The 23,497-nt window shown below is 42.1% G+C and overlaps 2 protein-coding genes across 8 annotated transcripts; one reads left to right on the forward strand and one right to left on the reverse strand.

The window, feature by feature from the left end:
- Positions 1 to 1,279: 1,279 nt before the first annotated feature.
- On the reverse strand, positions 1,280 to 10,975 carry LOC106600844 (coatomer subunit zeta-1). Of its 7 annotated transcripts, XR_006769174.1 has the most exons (11): positions 10,756 to 10,975; positions 9,126 to 9,194; positions 8,879 to 8,963; positions 7,954 to 8,048; positions 6,070 to 6,125; positions 5,271 to 5,348; positions 4,905 to 4,956; positions 4,458 to 4,578; positions 3,941 to 3,979; positions 3,098 to 3,130; positions 1,280 to 2,155 (listed from the first exon to the last, which is right to left on the reverse strand). XR_006769174.1 is itself a non-coding variant. In XM_014192552.2 (10 exons), the coding sequence occupies exons 1-10, from the start codon at positions 10,813 to 10,815 to the stop codon at positions 2,108 to 2,110; spliced, it is 612 nt and encodes a 203-aa protein (XP_014048027.1). In that variant the 5' UTR covers positions 10,816 to 10,974; the 3' UTR covers positions 1,280 to 2,107. The 7 variants fall into 7 exon arrangements, 4 of the variants coding, with proteins under 4 accessions (XP_014048027.1, XP_014048026.1, XP_014048028.1 ...); XR_001327908.2 differs by lacking the exon at positions 3,098 to 3,130; XR_006769175.1 differs by lacking the exon at positions 3,098 to 3,130 and having other exon boundaries at positions 7,954 to 8,045; positions 10,756 to 10,974.
- Positions 10,976 to 11,100: 125 nt separating this feature from the next.
- Positions 11,101 to 23,401, forward strand: LOC106600841 (endoplasmic reticulum membrane sensor NFE2L1). The gene is made up of 6 exons (XM_014192547.2): positions 11,101 to 11,620; positions 13,088 to 13,881; positions 18,853 to 19,014; positions 19,697 to 19,786; positions 19,889 to 20,044; positions 20,191 to 23,401. The coding sequence occupies exons 2-6, from the start codon at positions 13,336 to 13,338 to the stop codon at positions 21,499 to 21,501; spliced, it is 2,265 nt and encodes a 754-aa protein (XP_014048022.1). The 5' UTR covers positions 11,101 to 11,620; positions 13,088 to 13,335; the 3' UTR covers positions 21,502 to 23,401.
- The last annotated feature ends 96 nt before the right edge of the window (positions 23,402 to 23,497 follow it).

The raw sequence follows: 23,497 nt of genomic DNA on the forward strand, positions 1-23,497 counted from the left end.
CCGTATTACAAGGCACTAGTACTAGGCGATCCATGATGAGATGGAAATATTCTGGTAATATTCCCAACTATTTGATTGGGCTTGGTTATGAGATTGATTGTCATGGTAATTTGTCAATTCCGATACTATGTCAACGATATCCCTATCAGTGACTTTTCATTGGGGAGAGATGAAATTACTCCACATGAGATGCTGCAAGGCGGTGATAGGCCACTAGATGGCAGCAATGCCATGTTTGGGGAAACTAATCCTTGATGGGCAGAGTGTAGGCAGACAGGTTTTATCATCGGGACGATTATAATTATGAGCAGGCAATTTCATGCGTTCAATAAAAGATTAATTCGTTTTTGTTGTCGTTAAAACTAATGAATGGACCACTGTCGCCTAACACAATGTATAGCTTACATACCCTGTGTAGTGAACATGTTGCCTTTGTCTTCCCTATTACACATTTATTTCCATATAGGAACATTTAAAAACGCCAAATTGACTAGCGTGTGTAGCCTATAATAAAATATTTTATTTATAATGCAATTGTAATGCAATTCAAACGAAAATAGGCTAAACACGAATGGCAGTAAAATTGCATATAACATCGTAAACTAAAGATTTAGAGTTAAGATTTTTTTGAGGTGCAGGCTAAATAAAGAATTTCATCCGTTTCCGTTTATTCAAACCTTATATATGAACGTAGCAGGTGCTCCTTGTACATGTTGAACAATTATTCATTTTAAGAGACCTACATGCCCTCTTGCCATCAAATTCGTTCAACATTATCATTTCAAAATCGAAATAATTCTTAAACCTATAATGTTCTCCAATTATATAATATCGTACCAGTTCTACCAATTCCTAAATCTAAAGCATCGCAATGTAATCTAAAATCGGCCTACAAGCAACTTTTGTATGCTATTCAATTTCTTTACATATACTTTAACATTTACCACAGACCCATCTTCATTGTCTATGCTTAATTTCACCTAATTATGGCCTATACTGAACAATTAAAACGATATTTAGCAGAGTGATATGGAATATAGAAAGCTCCACCCTGCACCAGACACGTCCAATCACATTTTGAGATTTAACATTTGAAACGGTTCATTGGCTCTTGATATGAAGGCGGGGGATGTTGACGTAAGACCCTGACGTCCAATCAAAACAGACACCACACCCCATCTCTCATGACTATTAACAACTGAGATTACCATTGAAAATATTCATTTCAAAAGACACTGCACACAGGAACCCTTTTCGAAGAAACAAGAAAAAAACAGTGTCAAATTAGGTATGATATATATGGAACAAGAGCCATTTTGACAACAAAATATACATTTTAATTAGCTTGACAACAGGCAGACTAAATTTGAAAAAAAGCTGGCAATAGAAAAATCTTCTTCGTTGGCGTTAAAAATCGAAATATTAAAAGTATATTTGTCTAGTAACAAAATGTTATTCTTATAGTCCTAATGGTGTTCTCAGTGCTTTAGAAAAAAAAAAAAAAAAAAAAATAGGCCTACCTACCTATGCCAACTTCGTTTTAGTATGACCACAAAATAATTCTAAAATATAAATTAACATGGGGTAACCTGACTTTCAACTAGAAACAGGACTACTGTAACACTACACAGGCTATTGCCCTTTTCTGTTAAACTTACAAAGCTTTAAAAAAAATGTAGTATAACATAACTTCATATTTAAAGTTCTCTGTAACATAACTTCATAATTATTGATGCCTAAGCAACAGTTTCCCTAGTTGTGTAGGCCTGCACACATTACAACAAAATGCAGTTTTCTTGGTTTGGTTAAAACATTTCTTTACGGAGTATTTTGGTGGGTTAAGGGAAATTAACAAAATCATATGCTATAATCTAGCATAATATCTTCCGACTTATTGCAAATTAAATACATTAAATAGATTATTTCCAATATAATACATACAAATGTCAGCTTGCCTTCATATGAAAAATACCCATATTTGCCACTAATTACCATAAATATAGCCCATTTAAGCATAAAAGGCTAAATACACCCTTTAATATTTACACATAAATTCATACTGTCCATTCCACTGTAAGACAGTTGACCTTTGGACAGGCAGTGCAGATCATTTGAGTATTGACCACTTTATTTGTTCTTTGGCAGATTGCATTATCTGGAGAGAAAAAAAACAGAAATAACACTTTTTCAGATTGAGTGTGGAAAAACAACAGTATCACAGATCATATAGTAGTAGCCTATTATAGTATGCAGTGTGTTGTATTTATTGTTCATTGTGACACACTACAACCAGTAGGTGTCACTATTGTATTAATGTGAATGGAACTGCTCACACGTTCATCATTTACATGAAATATGAGCACCTTAAACTTGGCAAGTGTAACATCAAACGGTGTAAGTGTATTTTGTGTAGTAGACACAAAAAAGTGACAGTCAGCTTCTCTGAGCAGACTTAAATGTATTTTCATCTTGCTTGGAAACACAATTTAATTATATTCAACATCGGCAATGACCTGATGCAAGTGTGCCTCAGTGATTTATAAAATGTCACTCTTCCTGCTAAAATGAAATTCCACCAGAGAAACAAACTGCATTTCTGGGGCTGTTGAAACAGAGATGCATAGCATAAAACTACACACCAGGGGGCGCAAGGAACCCAGATAAAATTATGAACTTGTGTCTAGTGTTTACTGTCTACGTCTGGTCGTTTACGGTTTCGTTTAGTGCTAGAGTTTATTGTTTTAGGTTAATTGTCTAGGTCTAGTGTTTTTATGTAGGCACCATGACAATTCCATATATATTAGAGGGTCGAAAGGTATTGTCATTGACGTTTGGTTCCAACAAGGGAGAGAAACTGCCACAAGACAAATAGTTAATAGCTTTGGATATGAACCCTTCCTTGCAAGCAGGGTCTGACTCAGGATTACAGGGCAGTCTGAAAGTCACACATAGAGATGACCAGTATAGAACAGTCATGATGTGTCCATTCTATACGCTTCATATCTATCTGCAACATTCTGGACATTCTGGTCTTCTGAACAAGCCCCAAGAGACTCAAAATGTCCCATGTTGGAGGGTGAGGAATGAGAGGACTTACATTGGAGGTCATAGCCAATTTGTCCGTAATGTGCTGTGAGGGTTAAAGTAGAGGGTTAGGAGAAGCAGGAAAGAGGAAGTAACAGGCAGAACATTGCATGAAGGTAAGAGCAGCCATGTTGATCATGCAATGTGGCCCATTCCATAATTGACTATGCAGGTGTGAGCATGGCATCAAATCCAGATGCAGGTTAGTACATGCTGGCAAAGCTGGCAAATCTCCTAAATGATATTGAAAGCATTCTGTATGAATGCAGTGCATTTGGCACGCAAAGAATACATGATTCAAATGGATTAATCTATGTCTGAATGCAGTGACTTTAGTCAAATGGAAACCCTATTGTAGTATGATGACATGTCATATAACTGGACCCTATCCTTTAATCAACCTTCAAACAATCAGGTACTATGAGTAGCAATATTTGATCATTTTCAAATTGAACAATACTGGGAGACAATTATCCATATATTGTGTAGTGTGGCTTTATTCTACAGAACATTTAGTATAGAAATGATGAAAATGGGTAACTGGAAAGACACAAATCAGGGTTGGGGTCAAACCCATTCCAATCAATTCAGGAAGTACACCAAATTCCAATTCCAAAGCATTGAAGATAATTGGAATTTTGGTGTACTTCCTGAATTGACTAAAATTAAAAATGGAACTGACCCCAACCATGATAAGAATCATGTTCTAGTTCATATGCAATTAATGTACTGTGTATGAGAGTAGAATAAGGTTATGTTGAAATTAATGGCTAAAGCTGTATCAATGGAAAAGATAATCATAGTCTATACCCGCAGTGACATTATTTTGTGTGTGTGTGCGTGTGTATGACCTCACCTGAGCCACGCTCTGCTCTGACAGTGGGTTCTCATCCGCCTGGAATAGATACAGTAAAAGAGAGGACATGACGTCATAGCAATCACACACACACACCATTAGGGGCTGTGTGTGTAAAGAGTCAAGCACATAAAGCAAGCAACAACTAAGATAAAATAATACCTTTACAACAGTCATTTGATGCCTTGCGTTGCTAATGTAAATGCACTCTGACACTGGTGAATATGTCAATGTCCACCGCAATCCAATCAAAATGGCTGCCTCACACAAGGCATGCATTGTGCAAGGGAGTACTACAAAGGACCCTGCTGCTCTTAAAGTGTACCAACACCTATGGTATTTCCTGGAACCCCATACGGACTCCTTGAAACACTCGGGGTAACTTCAGTCTAACCACTGACAAACCCAAGCAAGACAGACTTAGTGGACGGTTGTTCCAACGTTGTGAACCTAAAGTGGCATGCTCTCTCACCATGCAGTTACCTGCACTGGATCTCCCCCCCCCTCCCTCACTCGCCCTCTCTGGTTGTAGGGGCAGTCTGTTGCTATGCACACTGGCTTCTGTCCGTCTGTCCATCAATGTTACCAACGATGTAATCAAAGAGGTCGAAGCCGTAGGCTTGCTCTGAACCATCCAGCTGACAGTGTGAGGAGATGGGTGGGGTCGGGGGAGAGAGAGGACACATGTAAGAGGAAGATGGACATGGGTGTTGAGGGGATGGTGGGGATGGGGGGGGCTAAAGACTAGCATTTGATGTTGTGATATCAAATAAGTTAATTCATTTTCCTAAAACATACAAGTTATCAGATTCCACAACAATCCACTAAACACAATCCCTACCTCAGTCGGTCCGAAAATATCATAATTTCCTATAGTCATCTGTGTCTTCGAGTATTGTACCCATATCAGAATCTATGTATTCATCCATACAGTAGACACAGTCAGTGATTGTAGATGTCTTACCCTGTAATTGACCTTCTGGATGACCTGCTGGGGGTCGCTTTCCAAGATCACCCTGGTAACACAATGATAGGGTCAGTAACTCAGAGAACACAACAAGATATTGTACCAGTAACTCCCAAAGCCCACCTCCGTCCCCTGAATGATACCTCAAATCAAAGTTTATTGGTGGTGTACACAGTTTAGCAGATGTTATAGCAGGTGCAGTTAAATTATTATGTTAATAACTCCTAACAAGGCAGTAAAATGTTAAAGGACACAAATAATCCAAATTTTTTTCAAAACAAGAAATCAAGAAATGTGGGAAAGAATCCAATTATCAACACAAATAGAAATGTAACAGTAATCCAAATGCAATCTATACGCTACCCCCCGTCGATAATTTCGTCCACTACTAAGAAGACTCCGTCCATGTTGTCCAATAGACACCTTCTCTCCACATTTTTCCTGTAAGTAAGAAAACTTGATTGACTGACTTGAATTGTAGTTAGTACGTGGAGCCCAATATGTGATTGGGTCTCATATTATTGTCCTTGTGACCAGAAATGTAGGGAACACTACTGCTCATATCACCTTAGGCTATTCTGTACATTTCAAACACTGACTTAAATTAACTTCCTGTGGTGCCAGTTGTCAAGGTTTGAAATGATACTAAACAGTTGGCATGGAGAAAAACTGCATGAAATGAGTAGAGAGAGCAAATAGATGAATTCACTCTCTCCCTCCCTGCATTGCTACTGCATTGGTTTCTATGGTAACGGCTCCAGCCCCTGTCAAGCTGTTCCACTACACTGAGGGCTCCGGGTGTGTCACTGTCATCCTATCATAATTTAACCCAAAATAAACAATCACTAACTTACTGTTAGTTAGCATCAACTGTTTCGGTTCCCCATATTTTGAACGCATGAAGGAAACAATTACACCAGAGTTACTCAAATCAGAAATGAACTTTTCGAATTTTGTTGACCTGTCCCCATATTTACAAGAGTGAGGTTTTCACTAATTATTTACCAAAAAAAATGGAATAATCGTTTCTTGCGTTGCTGTTGACTTTGTGGCGTTTTTTTCACCTCAATGTTTCTACAATCGTTAGCCTCTAAAGGTTGACTGACCTCCTCACATTTTAAAAGTGAGGCTACTTCAACATAGACAACACTTGTACGCTTACCTTAGGATTTGACCGAGGGACTCAAACAGACAGTTCAGTACAGCCATGAGCATGAGCTACAGGAAGAGAGAGCAGTGCAGTGGAGGAGGGGAGGATGAAAGGAAAACAAGAGAATTGAGAGGTATAGATGGAAGCCAGGAGAAATAAACAGAGAAAGGGTGTGAGAAAGAGAGAGAACAAAAAGTCAGGTGTGGTTGAGTCACACTGCTTGTTGTATATAAATGCTGATATGCCATAAAGGGACTGGTCTTTCGCTAGCAATGTACATAGCAACAAGAAGTGCTAAAGAAAATCTAATTATCGGCCATTTATTCTCATGGGCATTTGCTATATATAGGGTCTACATTGATGACGTCATGCCGACAAATGACCAGTGGCGTGTATTCATGGATGCCAAGGGAAGTCAGCCTTCCCCCAAAAATGTACCAATATATACACAGTATATATTTTAAAATCTTTTGTCTCTCTGAGTTTCATCATTTTCATTCAATTTTCAAAAGAGGCTGAATGTATCTACATATAGGCCATCTATCTGATGCTGTCTGGTCCAAACTAGTATGACATTGTTGCCACCTGTAGCACTGAATGCAAAGGAAGTCAGTGAGCATTTGGCCTCCCTTGATTTAAAAAGTCTTTTTTTTTAAATTGCCAATCAACGATGAGCTAAACTGAGCTCAACTGTGAATAGTCCTGGCGCACCAACAAAAAAAAGGAAAAAAAGAAAAGGGAAGCCAGTGTGGATTTTCGCATCACTCCTATCAAATCACATTGTGAGCATACGTCATTGACAGAAACAACTTCAATTGTTGCATCTCATTGTATTGTCGTCCTCCGGTGCCTAGCTAGCTAGCTCAAATTGGCACTTTCCTAAATTAGCCATGGATGGAGATAGGGATTCGGACTTGTGGTTGTAATTAATTATCTGTACTGGCCAATGATTAAAAATGGAGATTCTGATCCAACCATTAATGAATACATTGTGCCCCTGGCCTGAGAGGATGGAAGTTCAATATGTAGCTAGGTGTAGTAGGCTAATGTTAACTAGCTAACGTTGCCTATGAAAGGAAGTTAGGCTAGCTAGCAAGCATTTTAGGTAGTCTTGGACAACAACAAAAATAAGTGTGCACTGTATAACAGAGTGATAGACCGTTTTGTCAACATGAAAGAGAGGATGGCATTGGCGTTTCTCTACAAGTAGGATGAGTCAACATGTTTTCCTACTCGCACGAATGCGCACGCACACTCACACAGAAATCCGAACCATGGACAGCCACATCATATATAGCTTACGTTGATTGGACTAAATTGTTTTTGGTATCTTTTAGTTGTCACTGTATTAGACTAATCAGGGGTGACTTGATGACGTTGAAGTTGAAATGGTGCTGGAATAGTGGAGGCAGCGCTTTGTGGATTTCACCAGACAGAGGTCGCTCTCCGGTTGTGTGATAAAACAAAGGTGTGGTTGAATTTATTCTGCCACTGAGTCTTCTTATTGTCTCGGCTTTCAGGCATGTACACACACACACACACACACACACACACACACACACACACACACACATCTATATCACGGTCGCAAGACATTAATTAGCAGGTTAAAGATAAAACAAAGCAATTATCACAACACAGGTTGTAATGGGGACGGGGCTTCCCCAGTGATTTTTACCCATGCACCGCTACCGCAAATGACATGTTGCTTTCTGAGATCCGAATTCTAAATTGATATTCGAGGGCTTAACTCAGACTTTGTGTGAATTATGTGTTGAAGTCAATGCAAGATTAGTGCAAAAACTTCAGTTGCATGCTGGATCCAGGCCATAATGTAGTCTTTGAAGCACCAGTCTAGCCTTGTACTCCTTCTGCATCTGAAAGCACATTACCTACCTCATTCTCCTGTGCACTGCCCACCACGTAGAAGAACAGGTCAATGCTGCACTTATACACGATCGTCATCCCCTCCACAAAGGCAATCTCATCTGCTTAGAGAGAATGAGAGAGCGAGAGAGATAGAGAGCGAGAGAGAGAGCGAGAGAGAGAGCAAGTCGCTGAGATTTCAAGCCACCAAGTGATCTTTATTGCAACGTTAAAGCACATCCACATCTTATTCACATATACAGACATACCCAAGTGAGAGGTTTCATAGATGTCGCCAATAATGGAGGCTTCCAATTTAAATGAGTGTTGTCATATAAAATGCTAATCTCCTATGTGTGTGGGGAAGAAGGGATGGAGAGGAAGGAGGGATATCGAGATAGAGAGTGGGCATCCTCCTTAGGGGCAGGTGGACCCGGGGTGTCAGATGACTGCTGTGAATTTCATTGGAACAAAAGAGCGCGAGAGCTGTCTGTCGCTGAACTGGTTCCCTCCCCTTTTGTTCACTGTAACGTGAGCTTGGGACTGAAGGACCCAGAGGAACCAATACTGTTTCTCAACTTTTAGACAAACTAACCAATGAGGGTTGAGCCACAGGCTAATACTATACAGCTAACACTGCCTCATGGTCTCCTATGGTGGAGGATACACAGAAGGTGTGTGTACAACGGGTCGTGACCTAATAATGCTTTACACACAGTTTCCTATTGACGAGAAGGCAAAGACGACTGGTACACAGATGCAATGATTTACATTATGATCCTGTTGATACTGATTTCACTGCCAGTGCACATCTTCTCAACTCTCACCACATTGCTAGAAGCTATTTATTTTTATTTTTTTAAAGCTTAGTGGTTCATTAAAACTATAATATGGAACAGAATATCAGGCCTCAAGCTCCACTATCCACTTCAATAGTCTCCTGGGTAAAACTTACTGTCAGCTTTGTGTGTCTTGTTGAAAACGTTCTTTTCAAAGTTCTTCTGCTCCTTCATGGAGGGGTAGAGCTCTTTGTCGTAGTACTAAAACACGAACAAAGACAGACATTCGAGTCATTAGTTATGATTAATACACCATCTACAACAAGTGCTCATTTGGGGCAGTTATTTGGGGCAGTTCTCACAATGTCGACTCCACAACAATAACCAATGCGGGTCGCTATTGGACAACTGTTATTAGCATACCTTTGATAGAAGTCTGTTGCCATCGTTATCCAAAATGAAGACCGCTTTCACTGTGTACAGTGAGGGTTCCTGAAAGACAGTATGACCACATGTTGACCAGAATCAAGGACAATTTGCATTTCCATAGGACCTAGGCATACTGAACACATTCCTAACAGTTATTACTAGAGCACTGATGATAATGAAGATGATATTGGGGATGATAATACAGTCAAGTTATTCAAAAACATGAGGAATATGACAATATCAGGAAGAGATGCGAGTGTAGATGACGATGGTCCCAGTTCCTTCAGTTATTTCCATCCCATGGTGTTTTGGTTGAACCGGGCCAAAGTTCTGTTATGCACTGACTACCACAGACTCAGAGCCTAAGTGTATCACAGAACTTGGGCCAGGAACGTCACATTCAGGACTTTAGAGTTGAACTGGAGGAAAAGTCCAAACCAGTCATCCAGATGTCTACGGCAATTAGAAACAGTCAATAGTGGAACTAATTCCTTGAACAGTTCAATGAGGTGCAGGTTTCAGGTAACCAGTCCTATGGTCCTCTGTGCAACATTACTTTATGCATTAAGAACAGTGAATATCAATATCAAGAGTGCATTACTTATTGAAGTCCACATCCAGTACTGTGCAGCCATGACGGCCAACTAACAGAAAACACTGCAATTTACGTAGAGCAATACATCGGTTAAACTGATATCAGTAAAAAAAAAGTGTGTATATATACGAGAGAGAGAGATCTTTTGAGGCTGAGGAGGGTCAAGTACTGTACAACAGGTGTTAATCAACGAAAAGTAATTGCGGCCTTGTCCAGCGCTACTTGTATTATTCAAAGTTTAAATTAGTTTTTTTTTTTTTAATACTTGTAAAGTCGAAACGTAAACTTAAATGTATCTTAGTACAATGATAATCTGTCTAGAGTTTAACTCAAAAGTGTAAAACGATTCTATACATATTCTGTTGAAAAAAACCCACCTGTGGATTCAAGTGTTTGGTAAGAGTAAAATGCTGCGCAACGCACCTCCTCGGGTTGAAACCAAATATCGTAGACGTGGCACACAATATAGTCAGTGTTCACCCTTCAATGCTTGGGCAGGGTGATGTCACAGTTATAGTAAAAGTATAACCGACACCTCATGCCATTCATTTAAGTGTAAATCAGAACAAATGTAGTTATAATATCAGATATGTGACATGGGGTAGCTTTTCACACAGTATGCCCCTCTCTCTGGGATAATTTGGCAACTGTTCGAGTTTGTACAACAGCAACTGCCCATTGACGAGGAAAAAGTGCAACACATGTTGCTACTGATTGTGGAATTTCAGTACGCTACACTCAAATAGCGCATAGACTACATTCAGATTACAACGATAGTCGTGCAGAATACAGTACCTCCTAATGTCTGCTATCGTACCTGAAAAGATTACATCCAGCCAGTCAGAGACCTCAAACAATCACTTCTTAGGCTGGCCATACTGCAAAAATACTGAATACAACATCTTACGCAGCAAAGGGCTATAATGAATGCTATTCAAGCAATGGCCGACGAGGCCTAATCATGAGTTTGCAAGGTTAATGCTCGTTTAGAAATGTGTTTAAAGCGCCATATCCCTACCGATTGCTTACCAGAGACGCGATCTCCATAGTGGTTCTCTGGTGTTGACGTGGACAGGTTTGAGCTGTCATTCTACTAGACCTCGCAAAATCCTCTGACTCATGGGTGGGCGGATCTTCCGCAGGCCTGAAGGAGGCTCCGCGAAACCAAGCCCTTCATTCGGCCATGTTGGCTCCCTGTAGTTCGTGAATGATGTTTGGTCCTTGTTCTCTAGGAACCACAATGGTGTCAGTTTCTTATAGCGGTGCTTTTTACGCGTTACTCCAAAATTACCACCGATTAGGTTTTTGGTGAGTTCACCTACTTCATATGACCAAGCAGTGCATTATGGGACATTATGCATATACATCCTATCAGTAGTATATTTAATCGCATGTGTTTAGTACATGTCATACATGAACTACTCTTGTTCCAAGTGATAGCCTACTTTATTCTAAAATATGTGATTCAATCCATGTTGCGAGGCTTGTCTGGATTACCCAGCGCGGATGTCATTATTTTCTAGTTCATTCTAGCACGGCAGATGGCAGCAATGCACATAGGGATGGATTGACAGACAGCACAGACAGTATGATATTCTACTTTGGAGCCTGCGCACGGCGTGGCTGTGTTTAGCCATTGATTTGGCAGGGTTGGGCGGTATAGTCTATAGAGGGGCATGGTTTTTGACGCCGCAGAGTTATAGAAAAAAGAAAAGTGAAACGGTAGGCTTTACGTCATGTAGGGAGGGACAGCGAACTGCGTGGTGAACTGAGCAGGGGTTAAAAGTCTTCACTCTCCGATTTAGAGTCAGAATAGAAAATCTTCCAAAAGGATTGGGTTTGCTGCTTTTCCACTGATGTGCCTATTGTTGACAACTTTTGTATCCATAGTCCGGTAAGAGAATCAAAACAAGACACTGACATTACCTACACTCGTTTGTATTATTTGGCGTTTATGTAGGCCTAATGTTGGTGTTATTAATGTAAATAAACATGTAAACGAGTTATACACATTGTAGACTTTAAATTGAGATGAAGTGGAGTTTATGGCACAGTTAATAAGAACAGTTTTACATGGGATATTCAGTTGCTGGACCCTATTTGCCAATCAAAGTGGGACATTTCTGAAGAATGGGGGGAAAAAATATTGTCAATAGTTTTTATATCCTTGACGTTCATACATCATTCCAGATATTTTGAAATTAACCTCTAATGATTTCGCGGGGTCGTTCAGTGCCCTTTGATGAAGTAGCCTACACGTTAAATTCTCAAGTTCATCCTGTCAGGCAGATTCATGTTCAGTCATTTAAACCATCTTTTGTTGAACTGTCTCATATGACATGATGTTTCATGCAGGGGTAACTGCAATAGACTTGCCTATTGAAAACATATAGCAGAATACCATTGGTCACTAGTTTATTTACATGGCATAATACATAACAAACAGTCTACAGTTGCCGAAGTAATGCTGAGGAAATGTCTTGTCAAGTTATTCATTGACCCATTGATTGGCAGAATATGCTTGTTATTTCCCGGGTAACAGTGTGATTACATCATGTGGTGTAACCTTCACCACTGTCTGTCTAGTATCCGCCCTGGCGCTATCTACCAAACAACTTCTAGAACGAATAGAAGGAAGTAGGTCGAAGTGAAGTCACTGGTATCTGTTGATAACAAGAACACTTCCCTGTTTGTCATCTTTAGGGAGAATGTTTCAAAATTCCCAATGTGTCATACTATTAAGTGTACAATAATCTTATATAGGGCAGAACTAAGCCTTTTGGGTGCCCAAAGAGAGATTTTGTTGGGGGGGCCCCCCACCTCGCTCAAAACATTTTAGTGGCCCCCCTTTTGACAGCGGAGAGAGAAATTAAAGTTTTAAAGTTTATTTCCTGCAACTCTACACATTTTGCCATGGGGCAGAGAAAAAAACATCTGTTTTACAGCAAATGTCCTGCAATTCTACACATTTTGTAATGACTTATGCCATATAAATATAGAATCTGAGTGAGAATTACTAACAAAATCATTGGGGGCCCCATGGAGGTCAGGGCCCACGTGCCCAGTCGGTATTCGGCCATGATTACTAACTACTAACTACTAATCTAAAAATATTTTATTTTTGGGTTGTGGGCCCCCTAGCGTCCGGAGGCCCTAAGCGACCCTGATCTATGCCTGGAAGCGGCCCTGATATTATAGCATGGTGTTGAATTCAGCAGCCTCTGCTATTACATAAATTACGTTGGATTCACTACTTTTTATTTTATGAATGATCTTTTCAATGTGATATTCTTTTGAAATAACTCGTCAATTAATTGTATTATCTAACGTTATTTTTTTCATGTTGTGTTTGTCTGTATAGGATTTAACGATATTTGGAAGAGTGAAGAGGAGAGGATACACAACTTTTTATTTCACCATAATGTCTATTTTGGTGTATCCTAAATAGCCTTATTTTCCCTCTTTATTACATTGACTAGAAGCTATAGATAACCCATCATCAGACAATAAGTCTTCGGAGGCTTACACTTGGCATTTTGCCACCCACCACGTCTTCATTCCCTTTCCCCTCATTTCTTGCACTCACCCTGTAAACTCCGAAGACAAGACATGGTGTGTCTAAAGAAATATTTCACAGAGGGCTTGATCCAGGTAGCCATCCTGCTCAGTCTGGTTGGCGTCAGAGTAGATGTAGGCCCTTACCTGAACCCCTGGAACGAGATGATCCTGGGCCCCACCTCAGCCCTCACCCAGACTCAGTTCCACAACCTCCACAACCAGCTGGATGGCCAGGACCTCCACCCCAAGAGTGTAGACCTGGACGGCTTCTTCACAGCCCGGAGACTCCTGGGCTGGGTCCGCTCCCTGGACCGCCTCCGGGTGCCTAGCTCGGAGCTAGAAACCTGGCTGGTACGGCGCGAGCCTGATGTCCTGGTGGTGGGGGCTCCTGGTCAGCCAGCCCCCCTGGAGGGAGGGGCAGGTGGGTTGGAGGATCATGCGGGTGACCAGGTGGAGTCGGTCATGAGGTCAAGCGTGGTGGCAGGGTCGCAGGAGTCGGGTTACGGGCCAATCAGAGAGGACAGTCTGGACACCACGGCGCCACTTGTAAGAAGAAGCCATGAGGAGGAGGATGAGGATGAAGATCTCTATGAAGAGGTAAACTATGGTGAACTCTTCTACACTCTGTCAGTAAGACCAGTGGCAGCATAGAGTGGTGTTCAAGATAATTGGCTGTCAGAGCTTATTCAATGTTCAAATACAATGCAGTGCCTTAAACAAATGAATTCCATCCTTAGATATACAATAGTGAACTACATTACTGCAAACAAGTCCAAGACTCTGCCACTGGAGAAGTATGTTCAATTAGGCAACTATCAAACTGTTGATTTACAGAAGGCAAGTGATACATACGCCTGTCAAATATCATTAGGGATCAAGGGCAGGATTTACTGGAGGCTGAGATCACTCTATAAAAGGAGGCTTAACTGGGAGAGAAGAACACCCTTGTATGAAAACAGCCTTACAGTAAACAGAGTGGGGGTTCCCACCCTCCTTGGATTCAAGCAAGTGAAAGCTTCCTGGTTGTATTTGCTGTATCATGCTGTTAATTTCAAACCTGCATAACTAAGAGATTGCAAGATATTTACAAATCCCTTAATTTACAGCATTAGGGAATGCATCTAAGATTGCAAGTCAAGAATGAAGTGTAGGTTACTTTTCAGAATAAGTGACTGATAACTAATCCTAAAGGCCCATTCAGACTGTACGATTTTAGCCGTCTTACACCACAATTTCCACGTTGTGCGCAAATTCTTAGGTTGTAAACGATTGTCAGACGTCTTGGCTTATTCAGTGTGACTAGCAAATCAAATCAAACATAACTTAGCAGGTGTAAAAGACATGCCTGAAATTAGATCCCCTACCTACTGGTCTTGACGAGAAGGGAAAAAAATGTTGGGGGAGGTTCCATTCTGCACCGTTCAACCAATCTAGTAAATGTAGAGGACGAGTTAAGATGGAGTGTAGCCTTGTTAACATCCAAAAGAGGAAGTCGCGTCACAGGCTCTTTCCATTTCCCCTGAAAACCGGAACATCCGGTTGCTGTGTGACTAGGTCTGCCGATTTTAAGTACCACTATGTGTGGTCGTAGCCTCCGACAAAGTGTTGAGCCTTTATCGTGTAGTGTGGCTGGTGTTACAAGCCAATCCCAGTGACTGACCAATAGGAACACAGCCGGCACTGAGTATGCACACAATAATATGATTGAATAGTCAGATTAGTATTATAGTTTGATTTAAACGTTTACATGCTTTGCAAGAAGAACGATTTCTCTAATAATCGTCAGAAATGACAATTAACCCAAGTCACAACCCCATCATTATGTTTTAGCATTTGCTCACTTTTGTTCGAGCCTGTGTTTTGGCACCCAAAACACTCATTGAGCAACGGTTTTGGGCATTGAATGACAGAATCACGGGGAGTTAACGCAGCAGCATGCTAAAAGCTTGGCTGGACTTCCCCTTGTTTTTCAACAGCTGAGGGAGAGCTGCTTGTTGATATGTTCCATTAACTGTGAGGGGTGCGCTGGCTGGGCCCAGGCTGCTGTGTGTCAGGGGAAAGTAGACCAGAGAGGGGTGTGTGACTGGAAACATGTCCCACTTTAGCCACTGGCTGTTCAGATTTGCCCCATACATACAGCTTTCCACGCCCATCGCAGCCCAGCTGATTTGGTGTAGGAATAAACTGGCTGGCATAGTCATCATAAGTACACATTCTGTGTAGGCTAATTGTATTTGTACACCAATCATGTTTAGAAGTGCAATCACAATAATACTTGAATTTCCTATGGAAATAAAAGTATCAGAAGATACCTAAAATATTACAGTTAACATGTATTTATTTATTGAATATTGCAAACACGGGGGACAGGTTTTTTTCTGCTCTAACTTAGACTTTGAAGGGGAATTCCCAAATCACTTTAATTTAGCACTGAGGTACGCTATTAGTCACTTTGGGAGTGTATGGAGTTTTCAGTCACTGTAGGGTCTAAATATATATCTGCTTGGCAACATGCCTGAGTTTGCACCCTACACTGGACTCATCAACACTCCATAATGAGCTTGTTTTGGATTTGGGAAAAGTATGGGGGTTGATTTTGTTTTAGTCCTCTGCGTGTCATTGCTATCTCCTGGCTTCTGGTCTTTTGGGCCATTTGACTGCGTACCCAGTCTCAGCCACAATGACTGCAGACATCCACAGACACCGGAGGCTTTAGTTTTAGCCTCCCAAATCAGCTGCCACTCTCAGGGCAGAGAAAGTGGTGGTATTCGGCCTGGCCAATGTCACAGTTGACCAAGTATGCAGTTCAGACTGGACGTGTAGCCCTTTTGGCTATTTCTGGACAGGTGGGCATGTTTTTTTGGCATTGCTAACTGGTACTCAGTTCAAAATGTACATGCCTCATGTTTTCCCACCAACCCCCCATGGATGTATTCCTGCTGAAAAATATTTTCTTTTGGAACATTAGTTATGCTCTTCCTTCCATCGACGGTTATGCTTTCTGGGTCAACCAAGATCCCAGTAACTGACATTGAACTGACCATCTGAGGCCAAGTTATGGGCTGCAATCGTGATGTAACAATTCAGACATACTGGTAATCTTAGTTCCCTCCAAGGAACGAAGCGTCCCTGATAATGACCTTCACCCAGACTAACTCATCCAGGAAGCAGCAACTGCACAGAGACAGCTGGGCTGTATTTTTTTTTTAAACTCCAGCTGCATCATATTATGGCAGCAATTTGTGGTACTGTCTGGGGCATGCCACCACATCTCCCCCCCCTTATAGATGTTGTTATTGCTACAGGGCTAGACTGGACATGTCTAAAGTGCCAGACATCACCAGTCCTACAGTATTATGTTTGAGGAGAAAGGTCAACAAAGCTTCCTCTGCTCTGTGTGCATTCGTACAAAGAAGGGTCAAGGACCTCTCCTCAGGCCATGAGCTATAATTAAGCAATAAGGCTGGAGGGGGTGTGGTATATGGCTAATATACCACGGCTAAGGGCCAATATACCAAGGCTAAGGGCTGTTCTTAGGCCACAGCCCTTAGCCGTGGTATATTGGCCATCAGTGGGGCGGCAGGTAGCCTAGTGGTTAGAGCGTTGGGCCAGTAACCGAAAGGTTGCTAGATCGAATCCCGGAGCTAGGTAAAAATCTGTCGTTCTGCCCCTGAACAAGGCAGTTCACCCACTGTTCCTAGGCCGTCATTGTAAATAAGAATTTGTTCTTAACTGACTTGCATAGTTAAAGGTTAAATAATAATATCACAAACCCCCAAGGTGTGTTATTGCTATTAAACTGGTTACCAACGTAATTAGAGCAGTAAAAATAAATGTTTAGTCATACCCGTGGTATACGGTCTGATATACCACAGCTTTCAGCCAATCAGCATTCAGGGCTCGAACCACTCAGTTTATAATTTGTCTTAACTTCCTGGACTTATTATTCAGTTCTATTACAACTAATCTCTGCTCTATTACCTTGACTTGCTTAATGAAACACTGAAGTGCTGCCAGGCTCATTTGTCTGAGCCTCTCAGGGCAGTAACATTGTGACATGTCAATATTGTGGAAGGTGGCAAACTGACAACGTCAGTGTTGACTCACCAGCTCGGCTGTAACTACAGATGTTTGTCATGGAAACTTGGACTCAGAGTGCTTTGTAGGTATCTTTCACTCAGAACATTGCCCCTGTGACCACAGCTTGTTTGCTATGTAACACGAGGTGGCATCATTCTAGCACACATTCATACCTTTGATTTCACAATGCTTGTTTACTAGCTGAGGCTAGTAGTATATCACCTCTTCAGACAGGCACATGTATATGTATAGCCCTATACCCAGAGCCCTCTGGACCCCATCCAATGCCCAAATCTGTCCAGAGCTGCCTTCTTTGGCCTCACCCCCACTTACCTAATAATTCTCATGTTGTGCTTATGCCTAAGGAAAACATGCTGTGCAATCCCTTCCAGTCATATTCAGGTACACATTGACCCAAACCCATAAGAGTGATTGCAGAGTAGCAGGACCACAGGCCTTAGGGAATGGTCAGAGGCAGAGGTTGGAACCGGTTCAGGGAACAGAACAGAAAAGCAGACAAAACAATTTTGAGGAAGGGAAACAGAACCAGGAACAAAAGTGATCTATATTCTTCCGGAACAGAACTGTTATTTTCTAACCTTGAGAGCCGGTTAAATGTTATTTTCCGTTACCAAAATATTCCTAATGTGTAGTATATAATTTTGGTTCCAACCCCTGGTCAGACCTCAAACATGTTGTCAAATACTGTTCAAGGGGTCACAAGATCAAACAGTCAGTGTAAACAGCCAAAGAGAGGCCAAAGACAGTCATTAGTTCGTTTCACTCAGGTCGCTGTACTGTAAGGTTAGAATCGGGGCATCACAAATGGCAACATCCCAAACTCCAATAGTCCCTTTCGGTGGAGGGCGAGAGGATCAGCTGCAAATTTAGAACTGGTTTAGGGACATGACTGGAACAGTTGGTATCACTAAGCTCCAACTTAAGGAAAAGGTTAAGTCTATTCATAGCCATCTCACTGTTTGTATGCTATGTCTACTAATGTATGGGCCTGTATGGAAAAAATAAACAGTAGATTAAATGCAAGGTGGCTGCAATCCCCTTTCTCTTTTTGTTCCTGGCCAGTGTCCTATCTAACAATACTGCCCTACCGAGCAAAAAGGAAGTAATTGCTCATAGTGTGGAACTAAGGAAAAAATGGCTTTTACTTACCTTGGTTTCACAGTAACCTTATGCAGTTACTGCTAATATGACCCCCATTTTCTCCAAAACACAAGAGGCAGGATACTTGTCCACATGATTAAGCATGTATTTAATGTAGCAAAAATGACTAACTCATTTTGGACCAAATGAGCAGTTACTGCCTTTTTGCTTGGTAGGGCAAAATAGTACAGCGAGAACTTAAATAAAACATACAAGGATACATAGGGCATTGTATGGATGATTGATTTTCATAGTTAATATGCTTAATAAGGAGGTGTAGATAACATCGCTACACCTAACATTTCAATTATTATCATGTGTTCACAGGATACAGATATGCTTTGGCGGGATCACTCTGATCTTGGACACCATCAGAGGCCTGAGGAGGAGGAGGAGCTGGTGGGGGACACCTGGAGAGAAATCTGGAGTGATGGTGGACGCTCTTACGACCATGCAAATGGAGAACTTGCACAGGATTTATCTGATCAGGTGGGACTCAGTCCTGAGGCTTATAAAATGTCCATATGTCATACATACCTGTACCCTTGGACTTGTTCTTAGACATCCTGGTTCAATTATGTTATAAAACACACATGTTGAAATGTAAGACATGGTGCACTTTGGGAAAGAGTAATGCTCCGGTTGCTTGAAACCAAATATGGGTTTTCTATCCTGGCTGTGCGTCGTGAAGCGGGATGGAGTGTTTGGGGTAGATGAGGTGGAGATAGGAAGCAGTCTTCCCACGTGTGTAAAATAAGAACATAACCCAGAAACCTGCAGTTTCTAACCCCAATCTCTTGCACTCCTATGGGTTAGAAGAGACCTGAAACTCTTGCTAATCCACTATACCTAATTTTGGGAACAGGGGCGGCCACATATCATTAAAAGGCATTTGCACTCCTCAGTGGTGTATAGCTAGAGCATGAGTTTCCTTGACCTAAGGATAAATACAGTATAGTGAAATGAAATTAACATTTGATACCACACTACAAAATGTTTCAGATAAAAGCCACGCTGTTCCAACTGTTTAGTTTTACCCTCTTGCCATAACATGTTCTGTAAAAGCCTAATAATTTCCACCGTCTGTGTCAGTTCAGCTCAGAAGAAAGGAACCATTGTCTTCATCCAGAACATCCAGGTAGCTCTCTGCTCACTCCTGTTCTCTTCTCAGATTGCCAGCTTGGAAGCACAGTCCTCAATGTCCTTTCAGGAATGCCTACGGCTCTTGGAAGACACCTTCCCTTTTGGAGAGGAGACAGAGGTACAGTACAGTTGTTTTATTTGATGGTACTAGGGTAAGAGATGACCATTGATAGGTTTGTTGACCATTGGATGACCATTGTGATGTTGTTTCTGTTTTAAGCTGTCAGACCCAGTTGGCGTTGATCAGAGGGAAGCCAGCGGAGAGGACCCAACCCCTGTCCGAGAGCTTCTTCTGTCCCCCCTGCTGTCCCACGAGGATCCCTCTCTGGACTTGGAGCAGCAGTGGCATGATATTCTCGCCACCATGGAGCCAGAAGTAAGTCCTGTGTGGTTTCTGATTTTTATCCCCTTCACAAAATCATAATTTATTTAGAATGTCAAAGTGTATAAACTTTGAAATACCCTTGCCCTGAAAGTAATTCAAAATAAAATGTAATCCAACTTCTTGTACTATTTTGGAAGGATATGGACCTTGGCAGAGATGTAATGCAATCTGGATCTATTCAGAGTTCCAGCTTGATGGACCCCGTTCACCAGGATGTCAGCCTTCATCAGGCAATCCTCCCCGGAAGCAGCCAGGATAGTTACCCCTTCAACTCCAGCTTTGGGGGCAGTGTTCCCCTGTTGGCCCCACTCCAGCCAGCCCTGCTCAGTCAGTCCTCTGACTTTGACCTTAACTTGACCTTTGGCCCATCTGACCTGACAGATACCACTCTTCCTTTGGCACCCCATGGCACTGTTGGCAACCCCATGGCTTCCATTCAGTCAAGCCTCTTTCTGGAGGAACCAGTCCTGCCTAGCCCACTTGGCTCCCTATTGGATGATGCCTTGCTGGATGAGATTAGTTTCCTGGACCTGGCTCTGGAGGAAGGCTTCAACCCAACACAGGCCTCCCAACTTGAGGAGTTAGACTCTGACTCTGGACTTTCTCTGAACTTCAGCCACAGCCCTGCATCCCCTAGCAGCTCGGAGGCATCCTATTCCTCTTCTTCATCCTCTTCATCATCTGACTCTTCTGTGTTTTCTGACGAAGGGGCTGTGGGCTACAGCTCTGACATGGAGGTTATTGTGAAGCGAGAGGAAGGTGCCGTGGGAGGCTACTCCCCAGAAGTCCGTAAGATGTGCAGCACAAGCTACCAGAAGCCTGGGCGTTTCAACAACCTCCCTTGGCTGGAACAAGTGGGCCACGACCATACCTACAACCAGCCAAGGGCCACCTCTCCCACGCAGGGAAAATCACGTTACAGCAAAACCTATGAGCATGACATTTCCGATAAGCTTTGGGGCCGTGATGAGCGCCGGGCTCTCGCCATGAAGATCCCCTTCTCCAACGATCTCATTGTCAACCTGCCCGTGGAGGAGTTCAACGAACTTCTGACCAAGCATTGTCTCAGTGAGGCCCAACTCAACCTGATCCGAGACATTCGCAGGCGGGGCAAAAACAAGATGGCCGCTCAGAACTGCCGCCGACGCAAGCTTGATGTCCTGTTTGAGCTCGAGGAGGGAGTAGAAGGATTATGCCGCCACAAGGCCCGTCTGTTGAAGCAAAAGGCAGAGAACCTTCGCTCTGTCCGGGAAATGAAGCAGCGGCTCAGCGGTCTTTACCAGGAGGTTTTTTCCCGCCTGCGGGATGAGCAAGGAAGACCCTTGCCTGCCACTGACTACACCCTCCAATTTGGTAATGATGGACAGGTCCTGCTTGCTACACGGAACGGTTCAGCCAGTGAGCAAAACCGCAAGCCCCACAAGAAACAGAAGAACAGAAAAAAGTGAACATTTGTTGGGTGTGCAGTTTGGTGTAGCACTCAAGGAGTCGATTGACATGGGGATGGCTGTAAAGATTCAAGAATTTCTCACAATAAGAGGGAACTGAAAAGGAAAGATGTAAGAGGAAACCTAAATCAGTTTAATCTGCTCTGATAGTTTATTTGCTGGAAAGGACATGTAGCACATATGATCATGCAAGAATCTTGTGAGCATCTTGGAAAAACCTGTCTCGGGAGCAAAATAACTGTTGGGAGGACCATGTCAGCCTTCCAAAGAAATACAGTACATAAACACTAAGGTGACAAGGAGGAAGGGCTAGCCTATGGCCTTCAGCCAACAGACCGGGCTCTTGGCGCAGTGCGGGCACATTGCTGTCCCGGTCTTCCAGTGCCTATATGTTGAGAGGGTAGGCCTAGGTTCCTTGAAGTCATCACTCACCGGACAGTTTATTAGGTACACATCTAGTACCAGCTCAGAGCCCCCTTTGCCTCCAGAACAACCCGAACTCTTCGGGGCATGGATTCTACAATGTGTCGGAAACGTTTGTTGCTCAACTGGTATCAAGGAAAAACATTCCCCACACCAGTACACCAGCTTGTACCAGGCAGGATGGGTCCATGGACTCATGTCGTTTATACCAAGTCCTGACTCTGACGCAACAGGAACTGGGATTCAACAGACCAGGCAATGTTTTTCCAGTCCTCAATTGTCCAGTGTTGGTGATGACATGCCCACTGGAGCCGCTTCTTGTTTTTAGTTAACAGGAGTGGAACCCGGTATGGTGTCTGCTGCATTAGTCCATCTGTGACAAGGATCAACAAGTTGTGCGTTCCGAGATGCCGTTCTGCACACCACTGTTGTACTGCAGCGTTATTTGTCTGTTTGTGGCCCACCTGTTAGCTTGCACGATTCTTGTAATTCTCCTTCGATCTCATCAACGAGCTGATTTCACCCACAGGACTGCCGCTGAGTGGATGTTTTTTTGTTTGTGGCACCATTCTCGGTAAACCCTAGACACTTGTGTGTGAAAAGCTCTGGAGGGTGGGAGTTTGAGATACTGGATCTGGTGAGCCTGGCACCGACGATCATACCACGCTCAGGTCACTCGTTGCCCATTCAATCACATAGTAACTGAATGCCTCGATGCCAATCTGCCAGCATTACAAAGCAAGCCTCAGCCACAAGACTCACTGTCTGTAGGAGTGATCCATTTTCATGAACAGGGTGGTGTACCTTTTATATATATATTGACCAGTGAGTGTATACCCAAGTAAAAAGGACAGGGGAGCCTGGTTGAGAACAAAAAGGAACCAAAAAGATTTGCTCCAGTCTAAAGTGGACATAACAAGTTACCATTAACTGGCTGTCAGTGAAGGAGTTGGATAGTGCTTTTAGTAAAGCCTTAGTTACCCACACAGCCATCTGTGGTTCTCAGGGGATGTGACTACATGACATGATGCAGACAATGGTACAATGATATTCAGGAAATAGACTGGTTTAAAGTACCTGAATATAATATCTACTCAGGCCCAGTGCCAACAATATTGTGTTAATGATATGGTTGTGGACTTTTATTTGTAATAAGTTGAAATTTAATGCCTTATCACACTGGAATATAACTTAATGCTGCATATTCATAGATGTTAAAAAAGTCAAATGTATGAAATGCCACTACAAGTACTGTTATTGTGGATTCACACTACTTTTATGCTTTGTCAAGCACTTTCCAAGTGTCCAATATCATCAACAGAAAAGTATAAAAAAAGACACTGAATTGGGTGCTTTATGGTATTATTGGTTTGAAAAGAACAAGATTTTGTTTTAGGAGGTTCTCACCTCATACTTTTGAATACTTGCTGGCAACCAAGGGATATTGCTATTGGGTGAATAAAACATTTTCAACCTACATCTTTTTGATCCCTTGACGATTGAGTGATATTACTAAGAATACTTATACATAAAGAATTACAAGTTAACTTGTTTCATCAAATTATATGAAACA

Source organism: Salmo salar, chromosome ssa03 (genome assembly GCF_905237065.1).
Source record: "Salmo salar chromosome ssa03, Ssal_v3.1, whole genome shotgun sequence".
Lineage (NCBI taxonomy): Eukaryota > Metazoa > Chordata > Actinopteri > Salmoniformes > Salmonidae > Salmo > Salmo salar.

Bases quoted from the DNA above. Each gene is read 5' to 3' on its own strand.
- LOC106600844 (XM_014192551.2), bottom strand. From the start codon at position 10,815: ATGACAGCTCAAACCTGTCCACGTCAACACCAGAGAACCACTATGGAG. The intron at 3,980-4,904 runs GTAAGACATCTA...TATCTATTCCAG, and splicing joins TCCAGAAGGTCAATTACAGG to GCGGATGAGAACCCACTGTC. The intron at 2,156-3,097 runs GTAAGTCCTCTC...TTTTCTCTCCAG, and splicing joins AATTGGCTATGACCTCCAAT to ATAATGCAATCTGCCAAAGA.
- LOC106600841 (XM_014192547.2), top strand. From the start codon at position 13,336: ATGGTGTGTCTAAAGAAATATTTCACAGAGGGCTTGATCCAGGTAGCC. The intron at 13,882-18,852 runs GTAAACTATGGT...ATGTGTTCACAG, and splicing joins ATGAAGATCTCTATGAAGAG to GATACAGATATGCTTTGGCG. The intron at 19,787-19,888 runs GTACAGTACAGT...TTCTGTTTTAAG, and splicing joins CTTTTGGAGAGGAGACAGAG to CTGTCAGACCCAGTTGGCGT.